Raw genomic sequence first — 26,740 nt, 5'->3', positions numbered from 1 at the left:
AAGAAATAAAATACAAATGTAAACACCCGTGAATATCAAGTCCCTTCCTCATCCCTGTACCTCGTGAACATCATTTCCTTATAAATCAGTTTGAATTGTCTCATGTTTGGACATAGTCTATCAAGTCAAGTCAAGAGTTTTAATTGTCACGGCATACAGGTATACAATGAAATGCGGGTGGTCTTGCCCGCAACGATGTGCAATACAGTGGTACATATAATAGAATCAAAAGAAGGAAACAACATTGTGCAGTAACAGGTAGCAGGTAACATGGAGTGACATCTCGGTATCTGTACATAGTTATTTACAGAGCATATGGGACATGCTAGTTAGCTTTGGTAGTGCAATACACTGTTCCTGTTATTCTAATTTAAAGTGTCCTTTCCTTTGGCCATAAGTGTGCGTGTGTGCGACATGAGTGTGTGCCCGCTCATGTTAAAGTGTTAAGTGGCTGCTCGTGTGTGAGCGTGCACAGTCGTGCGTGTGTTCATGTGTGCTTGTGTGTGGACAGTTCAATGTTCTGAGCACTCAATGTTCATTGTTCATGGCTCTGATGGCCTGGGGGAAGAAGCTGAGCCTAAGCCGCTCTGTCCTAGTAGCTGGGGTTCGCAGGCGTCTGCCTGACCTCAGCAGCTGAAACAGGCTGTTATTGGGGTGGTGAGGGTCTTTCATTATCCTGCAGGCTCTGGATTTGCACCTCTTGTTGTATAGAACCTGCAGGGGAGGTAGTGCAATACCCGTGGTACGCTCGGCTGAGCGCACCACTCTCTGTAGGGCCTTCTTGTCCTGTGCCGTGCTGTTTCCATACCAGGCAGTGATGTTTCCGGTCAGGATGCTCTCTACAGCTCCTGAGTAGAAGGACTGGAGTATCTTTCCCGATACTCTGAACTTCCTTAACTGTCTCAGGTGGTAGAGGCGCTGCTTCGCTTTCTTTACTACTGTGTCTATGTGTGTTGACCATGTCAGGTCCTCTGAGATGTGGACCCCCAGGTACTTGAAGCTGCTCACCCTGTCCACGGTAGCCCCGTTAATCATCAGTGGTGTGTGTGTCTCCTGCTGTCCTCTCCTATAATCCACGATCAGCTCCTTGGTTTTACCAATGTTCAGGAGCAGGCTGTTGTCCTGGCACCAGCGTTCCAGTACCTCAACCTCCTCCCGGTAGGCCTTCTCGTCGTTGTCCGAGATCAGCCCCACCACCACCGTGTCATCTGCGAACTTCACTATGGAGTTGGAGCTGAACTTGGCCACACAGTCGTGTGTGTAGAGTGAGTACAGCAGGGGGCTCAGAACACAGCCCTGGGGGGACCCGATGCTCAGGGTGATGGTGTTGGAGGTCTGACCCCCCACCCTGACCGCCTGGGGTCTTTCGCTCAGAAAGTCCAGTACCCAGGCGCTCAGGGCGGAGCTCAGACCTAGCTCGATCAGCTTGTCCACCAGTCTGGTGGGGACTATGGTGTTGAACGCTGAGCTGTAGTCAATGAACAACAGTCTCACGTAGCCCCCCTTCTGACGGTCAAGGTGCGAGAGGGTGCTGTGCAGTACCTGGGAGACCGCGTCGTCGGTGGACCTGTTTGTCCTGTATGCAAATTGCATAGGGTCCATATCACTGGGGAGGGAGGCACAAATGTGGTCCTTGACCAGCCTCTCGAAGCATTTCATGACCACAGAGGTGAGTGCCACCGGTCTGTAGTCATTTGGACATGCTGGGGAGGGTTACTATGTGAGTTCTGGTGGGTTTTGTAGTCTGTGAGTTCTGGTGGGTTTTGTAGTCTATGTGAGTTCTGGTGGGTTTTATAGTCTATGTGAGTTCTGGTGGGTTTTATAGTCTATGTGAGTTCTGGTGGGTTCTGTGGTCTGTGTGAGTTCTGATTCCAGGGCAATACGTACAATATTCCATGTACTCATGTTCCAGTTGTTGATATGAAGATACATATAATACCACCCACCATATCCCATCTAAAGCCTTAACACTTAATCGAAATCATATTTCTCCCCCGGAGACCTGAGATCTACTGTTGAGCCCTCTCAACTCTCCAACGGTTCAAGAGCGCCATCTGGTGGCCGATCGGCGGATCGCCCAGGGCGGAAACAGGAAATGAAAGCTGATGCTCATTTCAATTCGGTCCGATCACTCGGTAATAGTCTCAGGACTCGAGCTGATCACAACGGATAGCAATCCGTTACGGATAGCAATCAGTTACCAATAACTCGATAAACAACATGATTTGGACGTATATACTATTATACAACCTGGAAATGGATCGGATATTTCTACATCCCATAATAGGAAAATGTCTGTTCCACGCTCATCGCCCAACGGCGCGAGGAAGATACGGTAAGATTCAACGTTATTTTTCAATGTGTTCGATACTAACTGCTCTAATGATCATATCACCCACACTAGATGAATCATATAACGTTGGCCACGGAATTATAAACGACCCCCCCCCCCCCCCCCCCCCCATCCGGTCATCATCAGATCATACTTAGTAACTTCTAGAAGCACGTCCAGTTGAATTTTTTTTTATCTCGCGCAGATTCATATCAAACTGTATTTCATCATCAATATAATGCATTTGGGGCTATAAATCAAGTTCTGGAGAAAGCTGCAGAAAACGATAAAAACATACTTATACTTTAGACCGTATTTTAGTATGAATATGTGAATGAAAAAGTATAACGTTGCTACACCCTGAACAATAGATATAGGACGTTGAATGGGCCATAGTAATGTCAATTTAGCAATACAATTTAAAAAGTTATAGCCCTGCAAAGAAGGGGAACTTCTCCATGTTAAATAGGGCTGGCGAAGGATGGTAAATTATGAATTTAAGCATGGCAATTATGAATTTAAGCATGGCGATCAAAGTGTTAAACAGGATATTTGAGATTTACTAGCATCCAGAATGTTAGTGATTCACATTTGCCACTAGTCTGCGCTCAATCATGGTGCTCTAAGGCTCGTAAAAAATAAAAGCATCCACCAAATGGCATGTTATGTTATTTCTTAATATGCACGTAAACAAACCCATTGACAACCGGCATTAGCAACATTTAGCTTGTAGCTTGTCTTAAAGCAGAGCTCCATAATCTGATTACCAGAAACAACCACTGAGGCCCCATTGACTCAGTTACAGATTTGATTATTTCCCCCCAGCCCCAAGACCTATAGGATCTCTGGCTTCTGATAGATAGAGTTGGTCTGTAATCACAGCAGACCGAGTGACCGAGCCGCCCCTAAAGCCGACCACCTACCAGAGCGGTGTCTGAGGCCTTGTGGAGCCAGCGGAAGGTGGACTTGGTCCTGTCGCAGGGCTCCAGGCCGGCGTCACCCCCCCGGGGAACCACACACAGGCCGTCCTGCCGAACGTGTCTCAGCCAGGTGTAGTTGAATAGTTGACTCTGGGTTTGAGACAAAGGGAAAGAGAAGGAAGAGTTTACGGCAGGCGTATAATCAGGCTTCATGATAACTAGGTTTTAACTAAGGCTTCATGATAACTAGATTTTAACTAAGGCTTCATGATAACTAGGTTTGAACTAAGGCTTCATGGTAATTAGGTTTTAACTAATTCATGATAACTAGGTTTTAACTAAGGCTTCATGGTAACTAGGTTTTAACTAAGGCTTCATGATAATTAGGTTTTTACTAAGGCTTCATGATAACTAGGTTTTAACTAAGGCTTCATGATAACTAGGTTTTAAACTAAGGCTTCATGATAACTAGGTTTTAACTAAGGCTTCATGATAACTAGGTTTTAACTAAGGCTTCATGATAATTAGGTTTTAACTAAGGCTTCATGATTGATTGATTGAAAACTTTATTAACAGATTGCAGAATGGGTACAGTACAGTACAGCTCAATACATACAATTGTTAAGGGGATGCAGACCAGAGAAAGACTTTCGTCTTGTTTACATCAGGGTCCCCCATTTTCAATTCATCGTAACATATATGACATACATGACATACAGATAGACAGTACTGCTACATCTATACATTTATGACATACCAGATTTGCAATTACAGTACTGTTTGTGATACAAAAAGAGTCCAGAAAAAAAAAGAGTATATACATTAGACATAGAAACTGTACATTGGATTGGGTAGGTGGGGGTGGGGGGGGACTGTACATTGGAGGTGGTTGGGTGGGGGGGGGGGGGGGGGGGGGGGTGGGTAGGAGTGTGGGGGGGGGGGGGGGGGTTGGGTAGGAGTGGGGGGGGGGGGGGGGGGGTTGGGTAGGAGGGGTGGGTGGGGGACACTGTACAACTGTACAAACAAAACTGTACATTGGATTATTGACAAGGCCATACTTGGTAATTTACTGTACATTGGAGGGGGTTGTGTTCGGACATTTACAGGGGCCAGTTTCGAGTTGCAGTCTCCCTTAGGTGTTTTTTGAGAGTGTTTTTGAAAGTGGGTAGTGATTCACATTCCTTTACAGCTTTGGGTAGGGCGTTCCACATTGATGTGGCATAATTGCGAAACGTGTTTAGTCCCTTGTTTGAGCCGAATCTGGGTTTAACATGATTTGTGGAGCTCCCTCTGGTGTTGTGATCGTGGTATTCACTGACCTTTGGGAAGTATTTTGTCATGTACATGGGTACCTTGGTCGTGTAGTGTATCTTGTAGACCAGGCCCATTGCAAGTTGCTGTACTCTGTCGTCTACTCTAAGCCATCCTAGGTTGTCAAAGTGGGCAGGGGTGAGGTGGGTTCTAGGAGTAAGGTCAAGCAGTAGTCTGACCAGTTTGTTTTGAGATGTTTGTAATTTTGTTTTTAGCGCCTTTGAGGTGCTTTGGTACCATGAGGTGCAAGCATAGTCGTAGTACCCTTGAATGAGTGCTCCTGCTAGAGTCTTCAGGGTATTCTTGTTTACCAGTGAGGAGATCCGGTACAAGAATAGAGTTCGTTGGTTGACTTTTTTTATTACATTGGATGCCATTTTGTCACAGGAAAGATTTGCCTCTAGGATGGAACCCAGGTAGGTAATATCTTCTTTCCTTGTGACAATATTGTCACCCACTGTAACTGAGAAGCCGTCGGTCTTGCTGAGTTTGTTATTTGAACCGAAGAGAATGGACTCTGTTTTGCCCATGTGTAATGATAGTTTGTTATCAGCGAGCCATATGCAGATTTTGCCTAGTTCTGAGCTGAGGGTTTTTTCAACCTGTAACTTGTTCTTGTCAGAGACCAGCAGGGCTGAGTCGTCCGCAAACAGGAACAAGTTGCAGTCACAAGCTGACGACATGTCATTTGCATAAATTAGGAACAGTAGCGGACCTAGTATGCTTCCTTGTGGAACACCACAGCTTACTGTGAGGGGGGGGGATAGGGTACCGTTTACCTCCACCATCTGCTCTCTCCCCTCCAGGTAGGATTGCATCCAGCTCACTGATAAGACTATCAAAACCAATTGCTTTTAGCTTGTCAATCAGAATGGTGTGATTGACAGTGTCGAAGGCTTTTTGTAGGTCCAGCATGACCATGCCGCAGTATTTGCCCGCGTCCACCTCTTGTTTGATGTGGTCGTTTAAATAGAGAAGGCATGTGTCAGTGGAGTGGGATGTTCTGAAGCCAGATTGGAATTCGTAGATTAGATTTTTTTCCGCAAGGTATTTTTCGACCTGTTCGTATACAATTTTTTCCATGATTTTCGAGATGGAGGTAAGGATAGAAACAGGGCGGTAGTTGCCTGGGTCTAATTTACTGCCTTTTTTGTGCAGAGGGGTCACTCTCGCAATTTTGAAGTCCTTGGGGACGTGTCCCTGTTTTATGGAGAGGTTTATTATGTGTGTGATGACTGGGGTGATGGCGGCTGCTGAGTCTCTGAGGAATTTGGAGGGGATGTTGTCATGGCCAGTGGCCTTGTTGGGTTGGAGGGCGCTCAGTTTTTTGAGTACCTCATCTGTTGTTACCATTTCCAGTTTGAAGTCGTCTTTGTGGACCCCTAGGTTCTTGTGTTCATGTGTTCTACCCCATAATGCCCTGAGTGGGAGGGTAGTTTGTTTACCAGTGTTGTGGCTATGTTTGTGAAGAAACTATTTAAGTAATTGGCTACATCCAGCTTTTCTGTGATGAGCGTGTTGTCCGTCTTTATGTTTATGTTTGAGAATCTGGTTTTAAGTTTTTTACTGCAGCCTAGTTGGTTATTGAGTAATTTCCAAAGTTCACGTGGTTTGTTTTTGTTTTCCTCGGTTTTGTCATTGATGATTTTTTTTAAAATTTAATTAGGTTTTAACTAGGTCATACTGTGGTCATACTTGGGTCGATCTTGTTTTGGTTTTTGTCTCAGACTCTGACCTTATTCGTCTTGGTCTGGTCCTTGGATATATTTTAGTGTTTTGCATAACGTCTTTCCAAGCCCAACACAGATACTCTTGGAATAGAATGACGTGGACGTGGGTGGGTATTGTGAAGTACACAATACCCAAGGATCTTACCGTCTTCTCCACAGTGAGACAAGAAGATAAGATACCAGTTTCCTCTCTGTGCGTTCAGTAGAAAGCTATCCGGCTGCACTTTAGCCTACTGTAGCTTAGCACAATGAATGGAAGCGGGCAGTACCATTAGCATAGTTTAAACTCGGGAGAGGTTTGATTGATTGAAAACTTTATTAACATATTGCAGAATGGGTACAATACAGTACCGCTCAATACAAAACAACTGCTAAGAGGATGCAGACCAGAAAAAGACTTTCGTCTTGTTTACATCGGGGTCCCCCATTTTCAATTAATCAGGACATTTATGACATACAAGACATACAGAACTGTTTAGTAATATATAATATATACATCCGAAGGTAAGCTACCCCCTTATACTACATCATTATTGGTAAGCTACCTCCTTATACTACATTATTGGTAAGCTACCTCCTTATACTACATCATTATTGGTAAGCTACCTCCTTATACTACATTATTGGTAAGCTACCTCCTTGTACTACATCATTATTGGTAAGCTACCTCCTTATACTACATCATTATTGGTAAGCTACCTCCTTATACTTTATACTACATCATTATTGGTAAGCTACCTCATTATACTACATCATTATTGATAAGCTACCTCCTTATACTACATAATTATTGGTACGCTACCTCCTTATACTACATCATTATTGATAAGCTACCTCCTTATACTACATCATTATTGGTAAGCTACCTCCTTATACTACATCATTATTGGTAAGCTACCTCCTTATACTACATCATTATTGGTTATGGTATTTTGGAACCTATGGAACTGGTTCTAGTGACTGGCTGGGCCTTAACCCTTTCAGTGCCACGGATGACATATCTCGTTTTATCAGCCCCCCCCATTGAGTGCCCACGATGACAAATATCGCTTTATTTTTTTATTAGCGATCTGAATTCATATTTCATCAACCGAGTCTCCCGTTGGTACACCAGCCCCTACAGGAGCTCAGATTGGAAAAAAGCGCCCCCTATCGTCTATCCCTGTGTAACTGCAGGTCAGTCGCTTAGACTGACCTGGGATCTGTAGATCTCTGGGGGGGGAGCCAACTCACTCCTTGTGCTGGCGATGGATCTGATCAAGAGCGATCTGCTCGCAGGACGGAAATCAGCCTGGATTATGTATTTACAGGAATCAACACTGTAATCAATAAGCGTGATCGATATTTGGAATGGCGATCAGGAAATGGAATACTCTTTTTGGAGAACATTTGATCTAAGGTAAGGAGTCTATGTTACCAGTCTTGGGGTAATCGGATCTGTATGCGCGGAGATATCAGCGTGTGCCATATGTGTGATGTGGCTGTTTGGCTGTGATCGCTGATGAGGAAATAAGAGAATACATTTTTCAGCTCGCGTCTATAGCGTGCATACGTACATATACTATCGATAATCTAGCGTTTATTTGAAAACGATTCATAAATAGGCCGAAAGACAAAGTTTTTGTGTATTCTAGAATATTCCAGTAAATGTCTTTTATCATGGCATCTTTATATTTTCCTTGAAAACGAGGGCTTTTCAAAATGCTATAAAACGAAAATGAACCGATAAAAAAACAATCTGTTTCGACAATGTTGACTGGAAAACGAGTCATTGATAAGCAACGGGCAAATTAGACACATAGCCATAATTTAAAACATAGATTAGGCGTTTTTAACGCTAACATTGAAGTGGATGGTGGCATTCAACGGGGTAAATCAATGTTAACACTTTGGTTGCCTTGGGTTAAATTAATGATATACCATAGATTGCCAGCGCTATTTGTCTATGGAGAAAGTCCCCTTCTTTGCAGGGCTATAACTTTTTAAATTCTATTGCTACATTGCCATTATTAGGGCCCATTCAAAGTCCTATATGTATTGTTCATTGTGTAGCAACGTTAAACTTTTTCATTCACATATTCATAGTAAAGTATGGTCTAATGTATAAGTATGTTTTCATCTCTTTCTGCAGCTTTCTCCAGAACGTGATATATAGCCCCAAATGCATTATATTGATGATGAAATACAGTTTGATGGCAATCAGCGCGATATAAAAAATTCCAACTAGACGTACTTCTAGAAGTTACTACACGTCATCTGATGTTGACCGGATGGGCGAGGGGGCGTTTATAATTCCGTGGGCAGCGTTATACCAATCATCTAATGTGGGTCAAATGTTGATAATAGCAGTTAGTATCTAAGACGGTAACGTTACACGCTAAAACTCACCCCAGTCTCCGCGCGCCGTTGGGCGATCATCGTCGAGTAGAAATTTTATCATTATGGGATATATTTTTACCCGGTCCATCTCCAGCTTGTATAATGGTATATACGTCCAAATCATGTTGTTTATCGAGTTATTGCCAATCGATCACCGTGTAGCGTGACGAGCCAGAGTCCCATGAACCATAGCGAGCGCCCGGAAGTACTACGGTCGTCATGACAACCTCTATTCAAGATCCTGTGTGGCGATTGCGCCGATCAGCCACCAGATGGCGCTCCTGAACCGCCAGAGAGCTCAGTGGGTCCTGCTGGTGGATCTCAGGCCAGCGGAGGGGGAATATCAATCCGATCGCAGATTTTTGAAATATTGATATAAGGACGCTGTACAGCGTCCCCCGGCAACTTTAGCATGGCCAGCAAAGACGTCTAAAGACGTGTCCCGGCAGTCAAAGTGTTAATCAAAGGCACTGATGTTAAGGTCCAGTTTGCTCTGAACAGGGTAAATCAGCATTTTGCTATGATGCCCCTCTCGCTCATGGAATGAACTCCAACAGTTGAGATTCTCCCCTGTTGCAGAGGTTAAAACCTTGATCTCCAACCTTTGTCAATCAAGTCGTACATGTTTTAATTGATTTGTTATCCTTGCTCTTTGCCTCGTCTTGTTGTCTTATTGTTATGATTTTATATGCTTTTCTTTTTGCTTCTTTCTGTATGTACACTCAACGTGACTGTAAATGAGGGAAACCTCAGTTGCATTTAGAGTTTAAATAAAGGTTTGAAATGAAGTGAAATGAAAATATCCAGATATTAGTCAGGTTTGTAGTCATGATATAAGCATTATAAAAAGTACTATGGTATCTGTAATGTTAATTTAAATGATAAATGGTATGTTTGTTGATAAGGAAGAAAGCCACCAGAACTTCTCATCGTTGTGTTACAGTCAAGCACAATGTGAGCAAATGGAATTTAATACAGTAATTTATCATCAGTGCTGTAATCTGTAAAAATCTGTAATACTACTTTTAAGGACTCTATCACAGAGTTCTTTGCACAAACCTGTAACTGTCACCCAGCACTTTAACTGTAATGCGTCTGTTCTGCTTTATGTCTTACACACCTTGTAATTTGATTTATTTGATGCATGTTTAATTATTTACATTACCTCTGTGATGTGTGTATCGTTATTAATTTGTTTTGTCCCCTTTCCCCGTTACCCTTTTGTCCTCTCACCAGGCCATCGTTGTAAATGAGAAAGATTTAGAAATAAAAAATTTTTAAATAAAAAAGGTTTCAATGGTAGTGGATCCAGGAGTCTTGTGTTGGGTAAAATAAAAAAGGTTTCAATGGTAGTGGATCCAGGAGTCTTGTGTTGGGTCAGGCAGAAGACATTTCAAATCACACAGAGGGACACTAGTGTTTACCTGTCAAACTCTGCACTCTTTTTTTATTATCTCCAATCACACCTGTTGTTCCTCTCAGACAAACTCAGAGGAAAGCGACGGTTGTGATTGGAGGATCAAGAAGCGAGGGCGGAGATTGAGACAAATAAACACTAGTAGTCTCCCCCTGTTTGAACGACTTTGTTTGTCTGAGGAAAGCAACAGTAGTGATTGGAGGATCAAGAAAGGATGGCAGGGATTGAGATTTACCTGCTTGCTGAGATTGCATATCTCGAAGGACAGAGAGCCTTTCTGAAGAGCCAGGCATTTTCTTAAGCCACGATTGAAGACCTAGAAAATATAATCATAAAAAAGAACATGTTAAGGTGTTAAGTTGAACCTTTATTAAATCCTTGGGGAAATACATCCTTTACATTTGACCTCAGAACTATTTAGGAGCAGTGGGCAGCCACACAGTGCGACACCCAATGACCAACTGCAGTTATAATGCCAGTACCTTGGTCACGAGACCAACTCCAGTTATAATGCCAGTACCTTGGTCAAGAGACCAACTCCAGTTGTAATGCCAGTACTTTGGTCAAGAGACCAATTCCAGTTGTAATGCCAGTACCTTGGTCAAGGGACCAACTCCAGTTGTAATGCCAGTACCTTGGTCAAGGACAATGGCAGGAGTATTATATACCTAGCATGAATGACTTTTACATAATCACACAGCTGGAAGAACAGAGCACAGCAACATTGTTTACTAGTCTAGTTACTAGTGATGTTAACAGAGCTTAGCAACAGTGTTTACTAGTCACTAAAGTAATGTTAACAGAGCTTAGCAACATTGTTTACTAGTCTAGTTACTAGTCACTAGTGATGTTAACCACGTTGACACCAGGCAGATACACGTTCTTCATGTCCCTCAGTAGATCCTGACGGAGAACTCTCAGGCCCTGAGAGACAGAGTTCATTGTTCAGTTCACAATCAGCCTCTGTGTCTGGTTTGCATTCTCTCAGGAGCGCTGAGCAGAGACAACACTCTTCTCAGGACGGAAAAGTGTCTTTCTAGATAGAAGACGTCTTAAAGGAGCACTTCACCAAAAAACAACAACGCTAATTTATTTTGCACATAATCTCGCATACATCCAAAAACTCTAAAAAGTTTTGCACACATTCATTTACTTATTATAGGGACTTATATTCGGACAAGAATTCCCGCTTTTTTTATTATAATTTTGGGTGAACTGTCCCTTTAACACTTTGAGTGCCAGCCACGAGAAATCATGTTAGTTCATGCCATGCGTTGAGTGCCAAGAACAAGAAATCTCGTTATTTAATCATAATTATCGATTTCCATTCATTTTTCATCAATCTAGCCTCACGTTACCATTGGGGATCTATCGGAGCTCGAACAGGGAAAATACCACCCCCTATCGTCTCTCCGGATGGTATTGCACCCATTGGATTGGACTGAATGAAATGGATGGGAAAAAAATAGTCCAGAATCCACATTTTACTTGTCAGGCATGTAACCGGAGACGATCCCATTCATTGCCGAGCCGCAGAACAGCGTGGAATATGTGTTTCCAGTACCCAGCGTTGGATCAATAAACACGATCGATATTTGGAATGGCGATGAGGAATTGGAATAATCTTTTTGGAGAACATCTGATCTGAGGTAAGGAATCTATTTTACCAGTCTTGGGATAATCAGAGTTTTTTTCACCTATATCTCAGCGTGTCCCATATGTGTGTGTGTGTGTGTGCTGATCAGGAAATAAGATAGATTTTTCAGCCCGCTTCTCTAGCGTGCATAAGTACGTACATATACTATCGATAACCTAGCGTTTATTTGAAAACGATTCTTAAATAGGCCGAAAAATGACAACGTGTTTTGTGTATTCCACTAAAGCACGATTCCTGCAGAATCACCTTTTTTTCTGGAAGTTTCCAAAAACAAACGTTTTTCAAAATGGTATAAAACGGAAATGTACCGATTAAAAAACAATCAGTTTCGACAATGTTGACTGCAAACAAGTCATTGATAAGCGACGGGCGTATTAGACACATAGCCATAATTTAAGATATATTTTATGCGTTTGCAAATGTGCTCGCCCTCCCATTGACTACAGCGCTGGCACTCAAGCGCTAAATCGTGCGCCCCCTGCTGGCACTCAAGGTGTTAATACTGGGATTGAAGGAAGTTGTAGATGAAAGAGGGGGGGGGGGGGGGGTAGATACCATATATATATATTTATCCACATCTGTCTGTATACGTGCATATAATCCTTTTTACATATCTGTAGATACTATATCTATATATGTACATATCCCTTACCTACTCTTACTAGTTACGTTGCTGGCCAGTATGACTTACTACCATAGTGTCTTTATACCTGTACATATTAATAGTACAACTATTGCACTTTACGGTTATATTTGCACTCTGGTTGGATGCCAAACATCTTTTTGTTGTACTGTACTTGTGCTGTATGATAAAAATACATTTTAATCTAATATAATCTAATAGTCATATCAATTTCTTTCCTTTTGATTTAGTTGTTACGTTGTTCCCTGTTCCCCTTCCCCTAGCTGCCCCCTCTCCTGTTAATCGCCTTGGTTCTCCTGAAAGGCGGTATATACATTTAAGATATTATTATTATTAGTGATGCACCAATGTGAAAATTGTGGCCGATACCGATAACCGATATTAATATTGCTGTTCTCGCCGATACTGATATTTACCGATGTCGATATCTCTGTATAGAAAACTTTTTTATGATAATCAAATAAAGAGCTATTTTCCAAAACGCATTTATTTTTTTAACTTTTGTAACTTATTTTCAGAAATTACTGATATTTTGAAACTATTACCAAATACCAAAACATGTAAAAAAAATATTTAAAAGAAAATATTAAATTATAATTTATTTTTTATATCGGCCCTATCTTGATATCGGACCGATACCGATGGGTAAAAAAATTACCATATCGGCCGATATATCGTGCATCACTAATTATAATTATCTTATCTTGTTCAGACAAGTATCTTAAAGGGGATATGCATTATAAATGGCTTTTTTCAGTATTTACCAGTTTTATAGCAATAGGGGTTAGTATCAATGGGTCTGTGTCTCTAATTACCATATTGACTCATCAGTCTAGTCTCGAGTTCACGAGATCTCCCCTTACTCAACTAAGCCGTTCTGATTTGACGGTATTCCTGACGTGAATATAGCACTGATTTGCAGTAACGCCCCCTCTATGGTTGTAGTGCAGTGTAACCCGACACTTCCTCAAACGGGGTTTGACAGGCAGAGAACAAGCGAGAGGGAGGGAGAGAGAGAGAGAGAGAGAGAGAGAGAGAGATAGAGAGAGAGGGACGGCGGGAGGGACTGCAGAAGTGTGTGTAAATGTGTGTGCGCCATCTCTCTCCCTCGTCGGACACACACACACACACAAACTTGACTGCGTGTGTGTCGGGGACGTAGGCATAGTGTAACCAGACACTTCCTCAAACGGGGTTTGACAGGCAGAGAACGAGCGAGGAGAGAGAGATAGAGAGAGACGGCGGGAGGGACTGCAGAAGTGTGTGTAAATGTGTGTGCGCCATCTCTCTCCCTCGTCGGGGACACACACAAACTTGACTGCGTGTGTGTCGGGCATCTCTCTCTCTCTCGCTCTCTCTCGTATTTATTACGCTGTGTGGGTGACTGTCACTGAAAGCGCTTATGGGCCCATCCAATAACAGCCTGAAATCCTGCGGCTGGAAAATGATGCTTTTGAGTACTCCATTAGAAATATAAAACAATGATTTGTTTTTAAATAAACCTTACAGATGTGTTCAATAGACTCACAGGAATTGTGTAAAGTTGCCCAAATAGTGCAAGGAATAGCAATGCATGTCCCCTTTAAACAAATGTGGGTATTTTACTAACTTGGAACTAGTTACCAAAAACCAGAAGCGGTTCTAAGAATAACAGAGCGCAGCCTCCCTTGCATTGTTAGTGAATGCACCTACCAGGCCCTGGGCTTTGGCCAGAGGGGCATCCATGTCGGGGTAGACGTTGTCCAGGTACCACTTGAAGCTCTTGCAGCCCAGCGTCTTCCTCAGCTGCGTCTGCTGCGCCAGGTCTCCGATGTCCACTCTCTTGTCCAGCAGGTGGTGGTACCCGTGTCCGTAGAACAGGTCCTTGTAGTCGTCCAGCCAGACCTCCGCCACGCGCGCCAGGTTCCGCTCCACAGTCTTCTGCCGGTCCTTGGGGAACTTGTAGGGGTTCTGGCCACGGAAGATGTGTCCGACCCGGGAGCAGGGGATGATCTCGATCTCACCGCCGCACATCCAGATCTGTTCACAATGACAAAGCAGGTGAATGACCTTTGTGTTATCCCTCTGTGGTGTACTCTCTGTGGTGTAGGGCTGCACGATTAATCGAAAAAAAAATCACGATCTCGATTCATAGACCTATGCAATCTCATTTCTAAATGACGTTTTTTTTTTATACAATTCTCTTTTTTTAACTTTTTACTTAACTTTTTTAAATGATGACGATTCTGACTTGAGTTATTGTGTTACAAGATACTTTTAAGTTTAAGTCAAACAATTTGATATGTTGTTTGTTTAACACTTTAAGGACCAGCCACATATATATATACGTGTTTCGGTGCCATGCGTTGTGGACCAGAGGCACGTATATAGCCGTGGCAAGTTGTTATTGTTTTATTCCATATTAATAACCAGATCAAGATCCCCGATCGTCTCTGCAGATCTACCCGCCTCTGTGGAATCGGCAACATGCAATACCGGCCAGATCCTCTTAGGGGCGCCATCGCTGCACTATCATTGTGGGCAAATGGAATTTTTTTTTACCCTCCAACGGAGTATCATATTACTCTGATCACAAACCAACAGCATGCACCGTGTATCACGTTTCGAAGCGGAGATTTCACCATGGAATAAGGGGATGTATCATCAACCAATGGACATATCGATCTACCAGATGCCGATCGATAACGGGGAAATGCTGCCGGGTATCACACGGGCTGACGGTAAGACATTTATCACCTAATTTATAGCCGGATTGGAGCTTGCTGTGCAACGCTAGCAATCGATCTGTGAATGTGGCTACTTACACGGACACTGTATTGGTAATCGATAATACTATCGACGTCCCCCGCCGCCCCCCTTTCATCCATAGATGCTCTGGGATAGTCCGGATCATAAGCAGTTTGTTATTTCATTAGCATATATACAACGGAAATGCCGTTGAATATAACGTTAGTAGCCTTTAGCTCTATAACTAGCTTTCCAGAAAATAGATGATACGAAATCTGCGATAAAGCTTATATTCACGGCGCTATAAAATGACAACCTACCGATGGTTTTTATTTTCTTTAAGCCATTCTGAAGGGACGGTTTATGCACTCAATTGACAATGAGAATGGACAGATAGCAACACTATAAAGTATAGATATAGCGGTTAGAAAACCCACATGTTTGTTTACATTCCCCGGTCCTCTAGCCACTACCTAATTAGACTAAGCCCATCGGTCGTCAAAGTGTTAAGAAAGAGTGCAATAAATGATTTTATTGAAAAAATAAGAATCGTGTGAGAGAATCGTGATCTCAATGCTTAGAGAAAAACCGTGATTCACATTTGAGCAAGAATCGTGCAGCCCTACTGTGGTGTATTACCTCTCTGTGGTGTACTCTCTTTTTGCCACCCGGACCCATGCAATTTGAAATATGAATATAGAATATAGAATATCAGGCCTATAAATGACCTTATTATGGCCAAGTCATACATCTATGGATCGGGCCAAATCTCCTCTTTCCAATGGCAGAGTTCAATCTGGATTTAGTACCACCAGGCATCCCTGACAGGGCAGCAAAAACCGTGAATTTTTATTATGTAAATAGTTCCGCAGATTGAGAAGTTTTTTCCTAGATGTTCACAGAAATGTAAAGAACAAACTACGGCCTATTTTATGGCAATAACGTACAGGTTTGTCCGACCCGTGAGATATAATCACAAAAATAACGTCAGAATCTTTCGCAAAAAATATTTTCAGCAGCTTTGACAGCGGCTGGTGTGAGCTGGGTAGTGTAGTTTTATGAAATTTCGATGTCCATTGAAAGCCCTGGGTCTCCTCTGTCTTAGGACTACAACGCTTTCATGACACATTATTTCCTCGCGTCTAATTCATCCGGTTTTCCGCCGGGATGCGCAGAGATATTTATGAACGGCTTTCTGGGCCATTTAGTGAATATGAATTCACTAAATGGCCCAGAAAGCCGTGGACTTGAAGGAGTCTGACGTCAACATCAGCTTCTGTTTATGTTGATTTACCTTGAATGAGATCTCCATGTTCTCACCCCCCCACACATCCAGTCCAGGATCGTATGCTCCCAGCTCATAGAAGTACTTCTTGTCGATAGAGAAGAGACCTCCGGCCATAACTGGACATCTGTAGGGTCGAAGAGAGGGTTGTGTTCAAGTTCTTCATTTGTCAAATACACAACAATACAGGGGGCATTGCAGGTACTGACATTCTTGTGTTTCGAGCTCAGACTCAACAGTGCACAATCAAGAACCATCAATGAATACAAGAATGGTATAGTAAAAAAACATAGCAAAACGCAAGGTTGAGTGAGAGCTTGAAAGACTGCGACCATCTCCATCAGCGCTCTTTTTTTTGGGTATAATTAGTAAGTATAAATATAATAAGTACACAAAACATCAACAACACTCACTCTTTTCAGGACAAAAGAGAAGAAACTAGAATGCTGGTAATTCTGTCTGTTCTAAAAGGATAGTTTCTCAAACCTTTCAATCAGGGACCGAAATTAGATTTTCAAAAATATTACTACTGTTGTCATGTGACCCAGGCTCATTAACACATATTACTACTGTTGTCATGTGACCCAGGCTCATTAAAACATATTACTGATCTACCAGACGAGGGCCTGCAACCCATTTTGTTAAAGAAACAAGGCTGTAAGGGTTATTTAAAGGCTGTAAAGGGTTATTTAAATGATGTAACAGGTTATCTTAAGGCTGTAAAGGGTTATTTAAAGGCTGTAAAGCAGGGGTGTCAAACTCATTTTCACAGAGGGCCACATCAGCATTATGGTTGCCCTCAAAGGGCCAAAGACCGTATAAATGTTAATGTAATGTAAAATAAATGTAGCTACTCATTTACATATTGTTAAACATGTTGTTTCTGTATTTATTACTTATTCAAGTTATACATATTGCATATGCATTTGCATAGATGTAAAAATATATGTTAGCTTATGTTATTTTAACATGTAATTTTAGTTTATCAGAATCCCATATTACTCCATCAATCAATGATCAAACCATTCAAGTAAATAACAAAGAAGAATATCATCAAATACAAGCTATGACATTAAGTTTGTTCAAAACCTTTTTGTCACAGTCAAGAGGGGCAGAACTAACAACTGTGAGCTGCAAAGAACACGTGGGACAGATGTAGCAGATGTTACAAAAACAAATGGCTGCACACAACCTTGCAGAGGCCATACATCCAACTAATGGAAGATAGTTTAATTAACTTTAATTAACAGATTGCAGAATGGGTACAGTACAGTACAGCTCAATACACACAATTGTTAAGGGGATGCAGACCAGAGAAAGACTTTCGACTTGTTTACATCAGGGTCCCCCATTTTCAATTCGTAATGAAATTGCTATTATGTGTCTGCATGAACACACAACTGTAACTGTACTCAAAAATAACTAAATAAGGGTTGGCTCAGTTCACAACTATATTGGTCAAGTTTTGGGTGGGACTTGTTTGCTTCCCTACAGCTTCTTATTCAATTGAGCGAGATGCTCGGTTATGTCACACAGCCAGTTTGCATCCGACAGTTCAGACAATATTTCTTCAACCCTTTGTTACCTATTCCGCCTGGATCTTTTTTGTATTTTGGGCTGTAAAATTGTCAAAGAATGTCTGAGGAGTAAGTGCTTTTGGCTTTTTTCCTTTGTTACTTCATCAATACCTCAGATGTTCAACATACATGTATGTGTAAGAATGTGTAATAACTAAGGCTGTCAAAGTTAAAGCTTGATTAACTCATTAACCCACAATTATTTTAACGCCGCTATTTTTTAACCCAAGATTGATGTTTAAATTTTTTTTCTCTATTTTTTTTTACCAGGGCTCTTGGGGGGCCACATCAAATGACGTGGCGGGCCACATTTGGCCCGCGGGCCATGCTTTTGACACCTATGCTGTAAAGGGTTTACAACTGAATAAACAGATCCTTAGGGGGACACTGGGTCCTGCCTGAAAAGTTGCTGTTTCACTGCGGTTCTTTACAACGACAGCAGTTCTGTTCACCAACAGTCAAAGAAGGACTACGTTTGGTTCACGGCACCTCAGAATGATACATTTTCTACACTAATCGCAGGTTATGCAAATATAAACAAACCCCCTTTCCCGATACTGCACCTGTAATCCTGAGTTTACAGTGGTATTACTACCATGTACTAATGGACTAGCTACATTTGTATTGTTCATGAAATATGCTGACTAGGTGAAAACAACTATCCTTATTTATTTGACGTCTTCGATCCTTCAGTCATGAAACAGACAGTGAGAAGGAGATGCAGCCTTGAGACATGAAGAAGGGGATGTGACTCCATGCTAGGATTATATTCCTGATGTGTGTAATACCCTCATGTATCACAGTGTTACTGAAGGTACCGGATGCGTGAATACTTTACCCAACGCAGTTGTGTTTCCGCGTCTGATTGGCCCGCACGTTTCTAGTCATGTGACATGTGCGCCAATCGTGGGACCGCAAGTTTCTACACTGGTTAAGCTTAGGCGCTCTTTCGAAGTTGGTTAAGGTTAGAGTTTGTCTTAGAGCATGGCGATAGAACGCCTGCCCTTCTTTCGCCGGTTAAGCTTAGGCACTCTTTCGAAGTTGGTTAAGGTTAGAGTTTGTCTTAGAGCATGGCGATAGAATGCCAGGTAGTTTGCAGGCTGTTAGACCCGGAAATAGGCGCATAACTTGCTGTCCCACGTTTGGCGCACATGTCACATGACCTGGCCAATCAGAGCGCAAAACGGGAACGCGGAAACACAACTGAGTTGGGGAAAGCATACACGCGTACCGGATGGGATCTGAAACCCTCATGTATCACAGTGTTACTGAAGGTACCGGATGGGATCTGCCACCCTCATGTATCACAGTGTTACTGAAGGTACCGGATGGGATCTGACACCCTCATGTATCACAGTGTTACTGACAGTACGGGGTGGGATCTGAAACCCTCATGTATCACAGTGTTACTGACAGTACCTGATTGGATCTGAAACCCTCATGTATCAGTGTTACTGAAAGTACCGGATGGGATCTGACACCCTCATGTATCACAGTGTTACTGAAGGTACCGGATGGGATCTGACACCCTCATGTATCACAGTGTTACTGAAGGTACCGGATGGGATCTGACACCCTCATGTATCACAGTGTTACTGACAGTAGCTGATGGGATCTGACACCCTCATGTATCACAGTGTTACTGACAGTACCTGATGGGATCTGAAACCCTCATGTATCACAGTGTTACTGACAGTACCTGATGGGATCTGACACCCTCATGTATCACAGTGTTACTGACAGTACCTGATAGGGGTGCACCGATATATCGGTCGGGTATCGGTATCGGCCGATAAGTGCCTTGTTGACTGCTATCGGCCTATCGGCCGATAAGCTCAAATGTGCCGATAGCAGTCGCCGATAACTAACCATCAATTTGTGTAGCGTCAAAAGGCAAAAAAAAATAGAATTCACTCGCGACCTACCTGCACAACGCCCGCTGTCCCCCACACACACACACAAGCTACTGCATCAAAGTTACTATTTATGATTAACAAGGCATTCGTTTTGTGGCATTAACGTTATATAGTTAGTGTTACACGGACAATAACATCAGCATATTATTATTACCCATAGCAGCAAGGCATTACTCCGAGTCCGTTCATAGCCGGGAGGCAGAAGACTAACGTTACTGGTGAAAATGTGATTTACGTTGGAATACTCCTTTGCCAACTTGCTGTACTTTGCTTGCAGGTCTGCAGCCATTATTGCTGGATTATGAATAGCCCCAACTTTAGCGAACGTAACGTTATGGCTAAACCTTTAACATTAGTTAACGCTAGCTTTCGGTTAGCTGTTCAATGCTAATAACACAACCAAGGGAACCCATCAGAGCTCCCCATCAACACCGCTCTGTCGGGAGGATGGCATTTAAGAAAGTATCTGCTGTTAAAATGACACAAACATTCGTTTTGTGGCATTAACGTTATATAGTTAGTTACACGTTCAATTACATCAGCATAGTATTTACCCGAAGATAGCAAGCAAGCCGTTCATAGCTCGGTTCCATTCCGTTGCTCATTCCGTACCCAACTACACATTCTGCAATCTGTTAATAAAGTTTTCAACCAGACAAATGTATAGAAAGGCTTTGTTTTATTATAACATTTGTTGCAGTAAAATCATTGTGTCTCGTTTGGCCATCCTGTGGAGCGCGCTGGTCGGCGGGCACTGCCGGGCAGCTAACGTATTAGCTTGTTGTGGTTCTGAGTTTGACTCGCATTCTCGCAAGCAGATCAATGGCGGCATGCCCCGAAGTAGAAAATGAATAAACGCTTGCCGATTGGTGGTAAGAACAGCAGGAGGTGGGTGCTAGCGGTGTGGCGTAATTGGCCGAATCGACTGTCAATCAAAATGGTTCCATTGCATTGGTTGAAAGCTCTGGTTGAGAGAATAGTATCCCGCTGCAGGCCGCCAGAATGGTTCCATTGCATTGGTTGAAAGCTCTGGTTGAGAAAATAGTATCCCTCTGCAGGCCGCCAGACGATACTGGGAGAGGGATCAGTGATACCATAAACATATTTCTTGATGTTTCCTTTTTTTAAGTAAGTAAAGAGGCCTACAAATACAAACACACATACAAATATACAGTAGTTTCATAAAAAAAAATAAAAAAAAAAAATTAAAGAAAATATTAAAAAAAATTTAAAATACTTATTTTTTGCCACAAGTATCGGTATCGGCCGATTGTGTTAGTTGAACAATCGGTATCGGTATCGGTGGCCAATTTTCATATCGGTGCACCCCTAGTACCTGATGGGATCTGACACCCTCATGTATCACAGGTGTTACCTGATGGGATCTGAGACGCTCATGTTGTTCTTCTTGATGTGGTCTTCCGTTAAAGTGCTCCAGCCAAACACCAACGGCCATTTGAAGATCCCTCTCTGGAAGTTGTCGACCAGCACGTAACTGGGAGGAGGGAACAGACGACAGAGAAGAACTTGATGTTATGACGACATTGTCCTGAATTCTGTTAGTGAAGTTATCACATCTCCTACCGTCTCCTAGATTACATTCAAATGTATTGTCATCATACAGCACAAGTACAGTACAACGAAAATAGGTTTGTCATCCAACCAGAGTGTAAATGTAACAGTAAAGTGCAATAGTAATATACAGGTGATTAAACTGGGTATAAAATATATAAATTAGTACTACTGAGTAATAGTGCTAATCAGATGTATGTACAGAGTTGTAGTATTAATATGTACAGTGATAAGAGGTATAAAGACACTATGGTAGTAAGGGATATGTACAGATTTAGGATTATATGCAGGTATGTAGTATGTACACATATAGATATAGTATCTACAGATATGTACAAATTATATGCATGGTATATACAGCATTACTGTACATGCTATCATACAGAGTTATATGGGTTATAAGCAGGTGTATAAGTAGGTATATAGAAGGATTATATGCAGGTATATTCAGACGGATATGGATAGCACCAAGGTTCTGAGACTCCAGAACAGAACCAGGACCAGAAGCGGTATTGGAGGCAGGACCCTTCACATTACTCCACTAGAGGAATCAGCTAATTTAAGCCTGAAATACTGATTTTATTACTAATAATTCATGATTTTCTATTGTATTTGGGGATAAATGGTAAATGGCTGCATTTATATAGCGCTTTTATCCAAAGCACATTACAATGTGTTCCTCACATTTTCACTAGGGATGCACCGAATGGGAAATTCTTGGCCGAAACCGATACCGAAAATAGAAAACAGTTGGCCGAAAACCGAATGCCGAAAGGCCGAAAATTATTCATAGAATAGAATTTTTTTTTACCAATGTTGTGGAACATTATGATTATGGAAAAATATATGATTATGGCTAAACTTAACTTAAATAATAAATAATCACTATTATGGGTCCATAAAACATTTATTCAGCACTTCTGAATGCATACAGTACATTAATTCCATCTTTTCTCTGGCTGCCGCGGCGGACATCTGTGCTCTACTGAGCGCACCTTTCTAGTCCTCAGATGAATGCGCTCTCTTGACTCGGCACAGTAGACGCGCGACGTGTATGCTCGAGAAAGATTATATTATCAACGACAGACAGCGTCAATGTGAGAAACACTATCCCCCCCCCTCTCGCTCTGAAGAATATGCATATTAGATCACTCGGTGATTAACCGCGACGGGCATATAGTAAATAAGGATGTTAAAGACGCATTTATTGGACGCGTTGCACGCAGAGTTTACATAGAAACAGCGCGACTCCCGACAGCGCGACATCATCACAACAACACGCGTTAGGTTACAGGTTGTTTCTGTTTCGGTGATATATTTTCGGTGAAAAAACTCTTTCGGCCGAAAGCCGAAATTTCGGTGCATCCCTAATTTTCACACACCAATGGTGCCAACTTGCTCATTGGGAGCAGTTAGGGGTTAAGTGTCTTGCTCAGGGACACTTCCGACACGGGAATCGAACCAGGAACCTCCGGATTACCAGACGACTGCTCTACCCCCCGAGCCCCGATAGTAAAGGGTAAGAGCCATGGTTGGGGGTTTGGGTGCATTGACAGAAGACTGTGTTTTTGATGTTTGGATATGAAGAATAGTAGTTTCCTTGGTAACAGCTAATGGGCGTCCGAATAAACTCATCAAACTGGGTTGTCATTGAACGGCCAAGCTGCAAAGTAAAAGAATATCTTCTCTATTTTAGGTGAGGGTGGGACTCTGTTTTAGGTTAGGGTGGGACTCTATTTTAGGTTAGGTCGGACTCTATTTTAGGTTAGGGTCGGACTCTATTTTAGGTTAGGGTCGGACTCTATTTTAGGTTAGGGTCGGACTCTATTTTAGGTTAGGGTCGGACTCTTTTAGGTTAGGGTCGGACTCTTTTAGGTTAGGGTCGGACTCTTTTAGGTTAGGGTCGGACTCTTTTAGGTTAGGGTCGGACTCTATTTTAGGTTAGGGTCGGACTCTATTTTAGGTTAGGGTCGGACTCTATTTTAGGTTAGGGTCGGACTCTATTTTAGGTTAGGGTCGGACTCTATTTTAGGTTAGGGTCGGACTCTATTTTAGGTTAGGGTCGGACTCTATTTTAGGTTAGGGTCGGACTCTATTTTAGGTTAGGGTCGGACTCTATTTTAGGTTAGGGTCGGACTCTATTTTAAGATAAGATATTCCTTTATTGATCCCCTTGGGGAAATTCAGGCATCATAGCAGCATGGGGGAAGGGGGGGGGGGGTACAGGTAGTAAACAAATGTCAATATAATTTACTATCTAACTAACTGAAAAATATATTCACAGTATTCAGTGTCACATAAGGTGCAGTATGCATAAGGTAGTGTTATAATTTACTATCTACTGAAATATACATTATTCACAGTATCACAGTATCCACTGAAATATACATTATTCACAGTATCACAGTATCCACATAAGGTGCAGTATGCCTAAGGTAGTGTTATTGTCCTCCTTGGGTTCCTATTAGTCCTAGGTCAATGTCTGGCAGCAGTCGCTGCCCCCTGTTGTGGAGCCTGGAGGCCGCTAGTCGCTGCCCACTGTTGTGGAGCCTGATGGCCGCTGGTATGAAGGACTGTCCGAGGCGGTTAGTTGAGTGTCGGGGGGGTATGAGTCTGTGGCTGAACGAGCTTCTCATCTTGACTAGCTCGTCGTAGAGGGGGTGGTAGGGGTTCTCCATGATGGCAGCCAGCTTCCTTCTCATCCCCCTCTCTGCCATCACCTCTAGTCTAGGTAGCTCGACTCCCACCACAGAGCTAGCCTTCCTCACCAGCTTGTTGGTGTCCCTTGAGTTGATGTAGCCTCCCCAACATGCCACAGCATAGAAGAGGACGCTGGCCACTACAGACTGGTAAAATGACTGCAGCAGTCTATTGCACACGTTGAAGGACCCGAGTCTCCTCAGGAAGAACAGCCTGCTCTGTCCCTTCCTGTAGAGGGCCTCTGTGTTATCCGACCAGTCCAGTTTATTGTTCAGGTGTACCCCAAGGAACTTATATGAGTCCACCACCTCCACCTCCACCCCTCGGATGGTGATGGGAATCGGGGGGGGGCCTCTTCTTGCCCCTCCGGAAGTCCACCACCAGCTCCTTGGTCTTACTGGTGTTGAGTTGGAGGTGAGGGTCGGACTCTATTTTAGGTGAGGGTTGGACTCTATTTTAAGTTAGGTGGGACTCAATTTTAGGTTAGGGTCGGACTCTATTTAGATGAATATTATGATGAGTTCTGGCATCACAGCTTGGCCGACCAGCGACGACCAATGAACTGCCACGTCCACTTGGAGGGGTTAGTCCCAGTGTGTTGCCACATGGAGGGGTTAGTCCCAGTGTGTTGCCACATGGAGGGGTTAGTCCCAGTGTGTTGCCACATGGAGGAGTTAGCCACAGTGTGTTGCCACATGGAGGGGTTAGTCCCAGTGTTGCTGTGGCCACATGGAGGGGTTAGTCCCAGTGTGCCGTTGACCGTTGGCATCTAGAGCTGTCCCCGAAGCCCGTTTTTGGGCTTCGAACTTCGTCAGGGTTTTTCGAACGGATGTTCAAACCTTCGTTTTTAATTAAATAAATAAAAATATTACAAAAAAAAGTATCTTCAAACTAAATCCTCAATTTGAATAAGTATTTTTTTAATTAAATCAACACTCTTTAATGAATATAACTCATCTGTTTCGTCGACATAAATAATCCAATAAGGGCACGGTTGGTACGAAAGTGATGGTGACGTCTTGATGGAGCGCCGAGTGCCAAGCGGATGCAGATAGGCTACATCATTTATGATAAATGTTTTATTTAAATTTTTACGACGAGTCATATACTATAATAGTATAATATTAGTGTAGCCTAATCTTTATCTGCAACTGTGAAGAAAAGTTTTTTTTTTATCCACTTTTTCTCCCATTTTCTATATTTTCTCCCATCCCAATTTCGTATCATCCAATTCAACCCTCCCCTGTCACGAACGCTGTTTCTTGCCTCCCACAAGCCGGCTGCAATGTGGACTAAGTCATACATAGCACAAGTCCCCTCCGGTACTTGAGGTAACAGCAGTCGCATCTTTTCACCTGCGCAGCTCGATCTCTCAGTGGCGAGGAGTAACGTGTGGGAGGCTCACGCTGCCCCCGACACTTCCTGATTCTACTGCGCAGGCGCACCAACCGACCTGTAGGAGTCGCTGTCCACAACGCCCGATCCCCACCCATCAGTTTCCCACCCCCTAATACGGCCAATGTGTATTAGTATGAACGACCAGCTAAACTGAAAGCAATGTGGAGCGCTGGGCTCGAACAGGCGAGCCCAGCGTCTCCGCATTCGTGGCAAGCGCCTTGCCCACTACGCCACGTAGCCGCTCTGTGAAGAAATGTTGATTCAGAATTCGAATGCCAACGTAAGGTCCGAACATTCGAACGTTTGGGCTCAGCCCTATTGGCCTCACCTCATATCCTTGTCGCTGATGACTTCGATGACAGGACAGGCCACCTTCCTCCGGTCCAGGTACACTCTCTCCAGCAGGGGCTCCAGCCAACCCACGTTGCATTCAACATGGGAGTCCAGGAATGTCAGCACCTCGCCTGAGAGGAGAGCAAACAAGGTGCAGCAGCCGTCAAACAAACATGAGCCGGATTCAAGCTGTTTACATAATGTAGGTCCAGGACACCATGTACTGTAGTATTTACACATATATCTTATTAATATTAGGGCCTATGTATTTGATTGAGGCTGTTTAATGAAAACATTGTTAACATTTGAATTTGTTTGTGAAGCAATATTTACAGTTACCGGTAATACCATAATTTAGTGTATACTAAGGTTAGGTTAGGGTGGGACTCCTTACTGTACTATAATGCTGTATATACTACATATATATGTATTCACACTGCATATATACCTATCCACACCAGTCTGTACTTACCTGCACATAGTCCCTTACTATATCTATATCTGTACATATCCTACTCTTATTAGTTACACTGCTGGTCAGTAGAAGTCATACCATCTCTATTTATGAAAAAGATTGTGGGACTCTATGAAGTTTATGACAAATATGGCCCCAGCTAAAAGGTCTCCCAATAGGCCTTTCCCACCGGCTGGGCTCCGTGCCGGTTCCAGAACCTAATCTCGAACCGGCCGGTGAGTTCACACACTGGGATTAATTGGTTCGGAACTTGAAAAGTTGGTGCTCAGCTGGAACATAAATGTTTTTGGTTTTTCCGTGCGAACCGTGACATCATCAGTGGGCGTGTCATATTCTAAGCTGTGAAGACAAGCGTAAACGGGGGAAAG

At 42.9% G+C, this 26,740-nt stretch overlaps 2 protein-coding genes across 2 annotated transcripts in view; one reads left to right on the top strand and one right to left on the bottom strand.

The window, feature by feature from the left end:
* The window catches only part of LOC311226033 (E3 ubiquitin-protein ligase arih1-like), a gene marked incomplete at both ends in the record, with an annotated part of 246,642 nt that overhangs the window by 8,809 nt on the left and 211,093 nt on the right, over window positions 1–26,740 (top strand). The window lies entirely within an intron of this gene.
* The window catches only part of galnt5 (polypeptide N-acetylgalactosaminyltransferase 5), a 73,163-nt gene that overhangs the window by 4,737 nt on the left and 41,686 nt on the right, over window positions 1–26,740 (bottom strand). The window contains exons 4-9 of the mRNA XM_084310685.1: window positions 25,893–26,028; window positions 21,270–21,389; window positions 16,411–16,528; window positions 14,082–14,408; window positions 10,325–10,405; window positions 3,256–3,402 (exon numbers count right to left, since the gene is read on the bottom strand). Of these exons, the coding sequence (XP_084166811.1) occupies window positions 3,256–3,402; window positions 10,325–10,405; window positions 14,082–14,408; window positions 16,411–16,528; window positions 21,270–21,389; window positions 25,893–26,028 (929 nt within the window). The remainder of the gene's footprint in view (window positions 1–3,255; window positions 3,403–10,324; window positions 10,406–14,081; window positions 14,409–16,410; window positions 16,529–21,269; window positions 21,390–25,892; window positions 26,029–26,740) is intronic.

The sequence above is a fragment of the Notolepis coatsorum genome (genome assembly GCF_963971535.1).
Source record: "Notolepis coatsorum genome assembly, chromosome: 3".
NCBI lineage: Eukaryota > Metazoa > Chordata > Actinopteri > Aulopiformes > Paralepididae > Notolepis > Notolepis coatsorum.
This window is presented reverse-complemented; position numbering and strand designations above follow the sequence as displayed.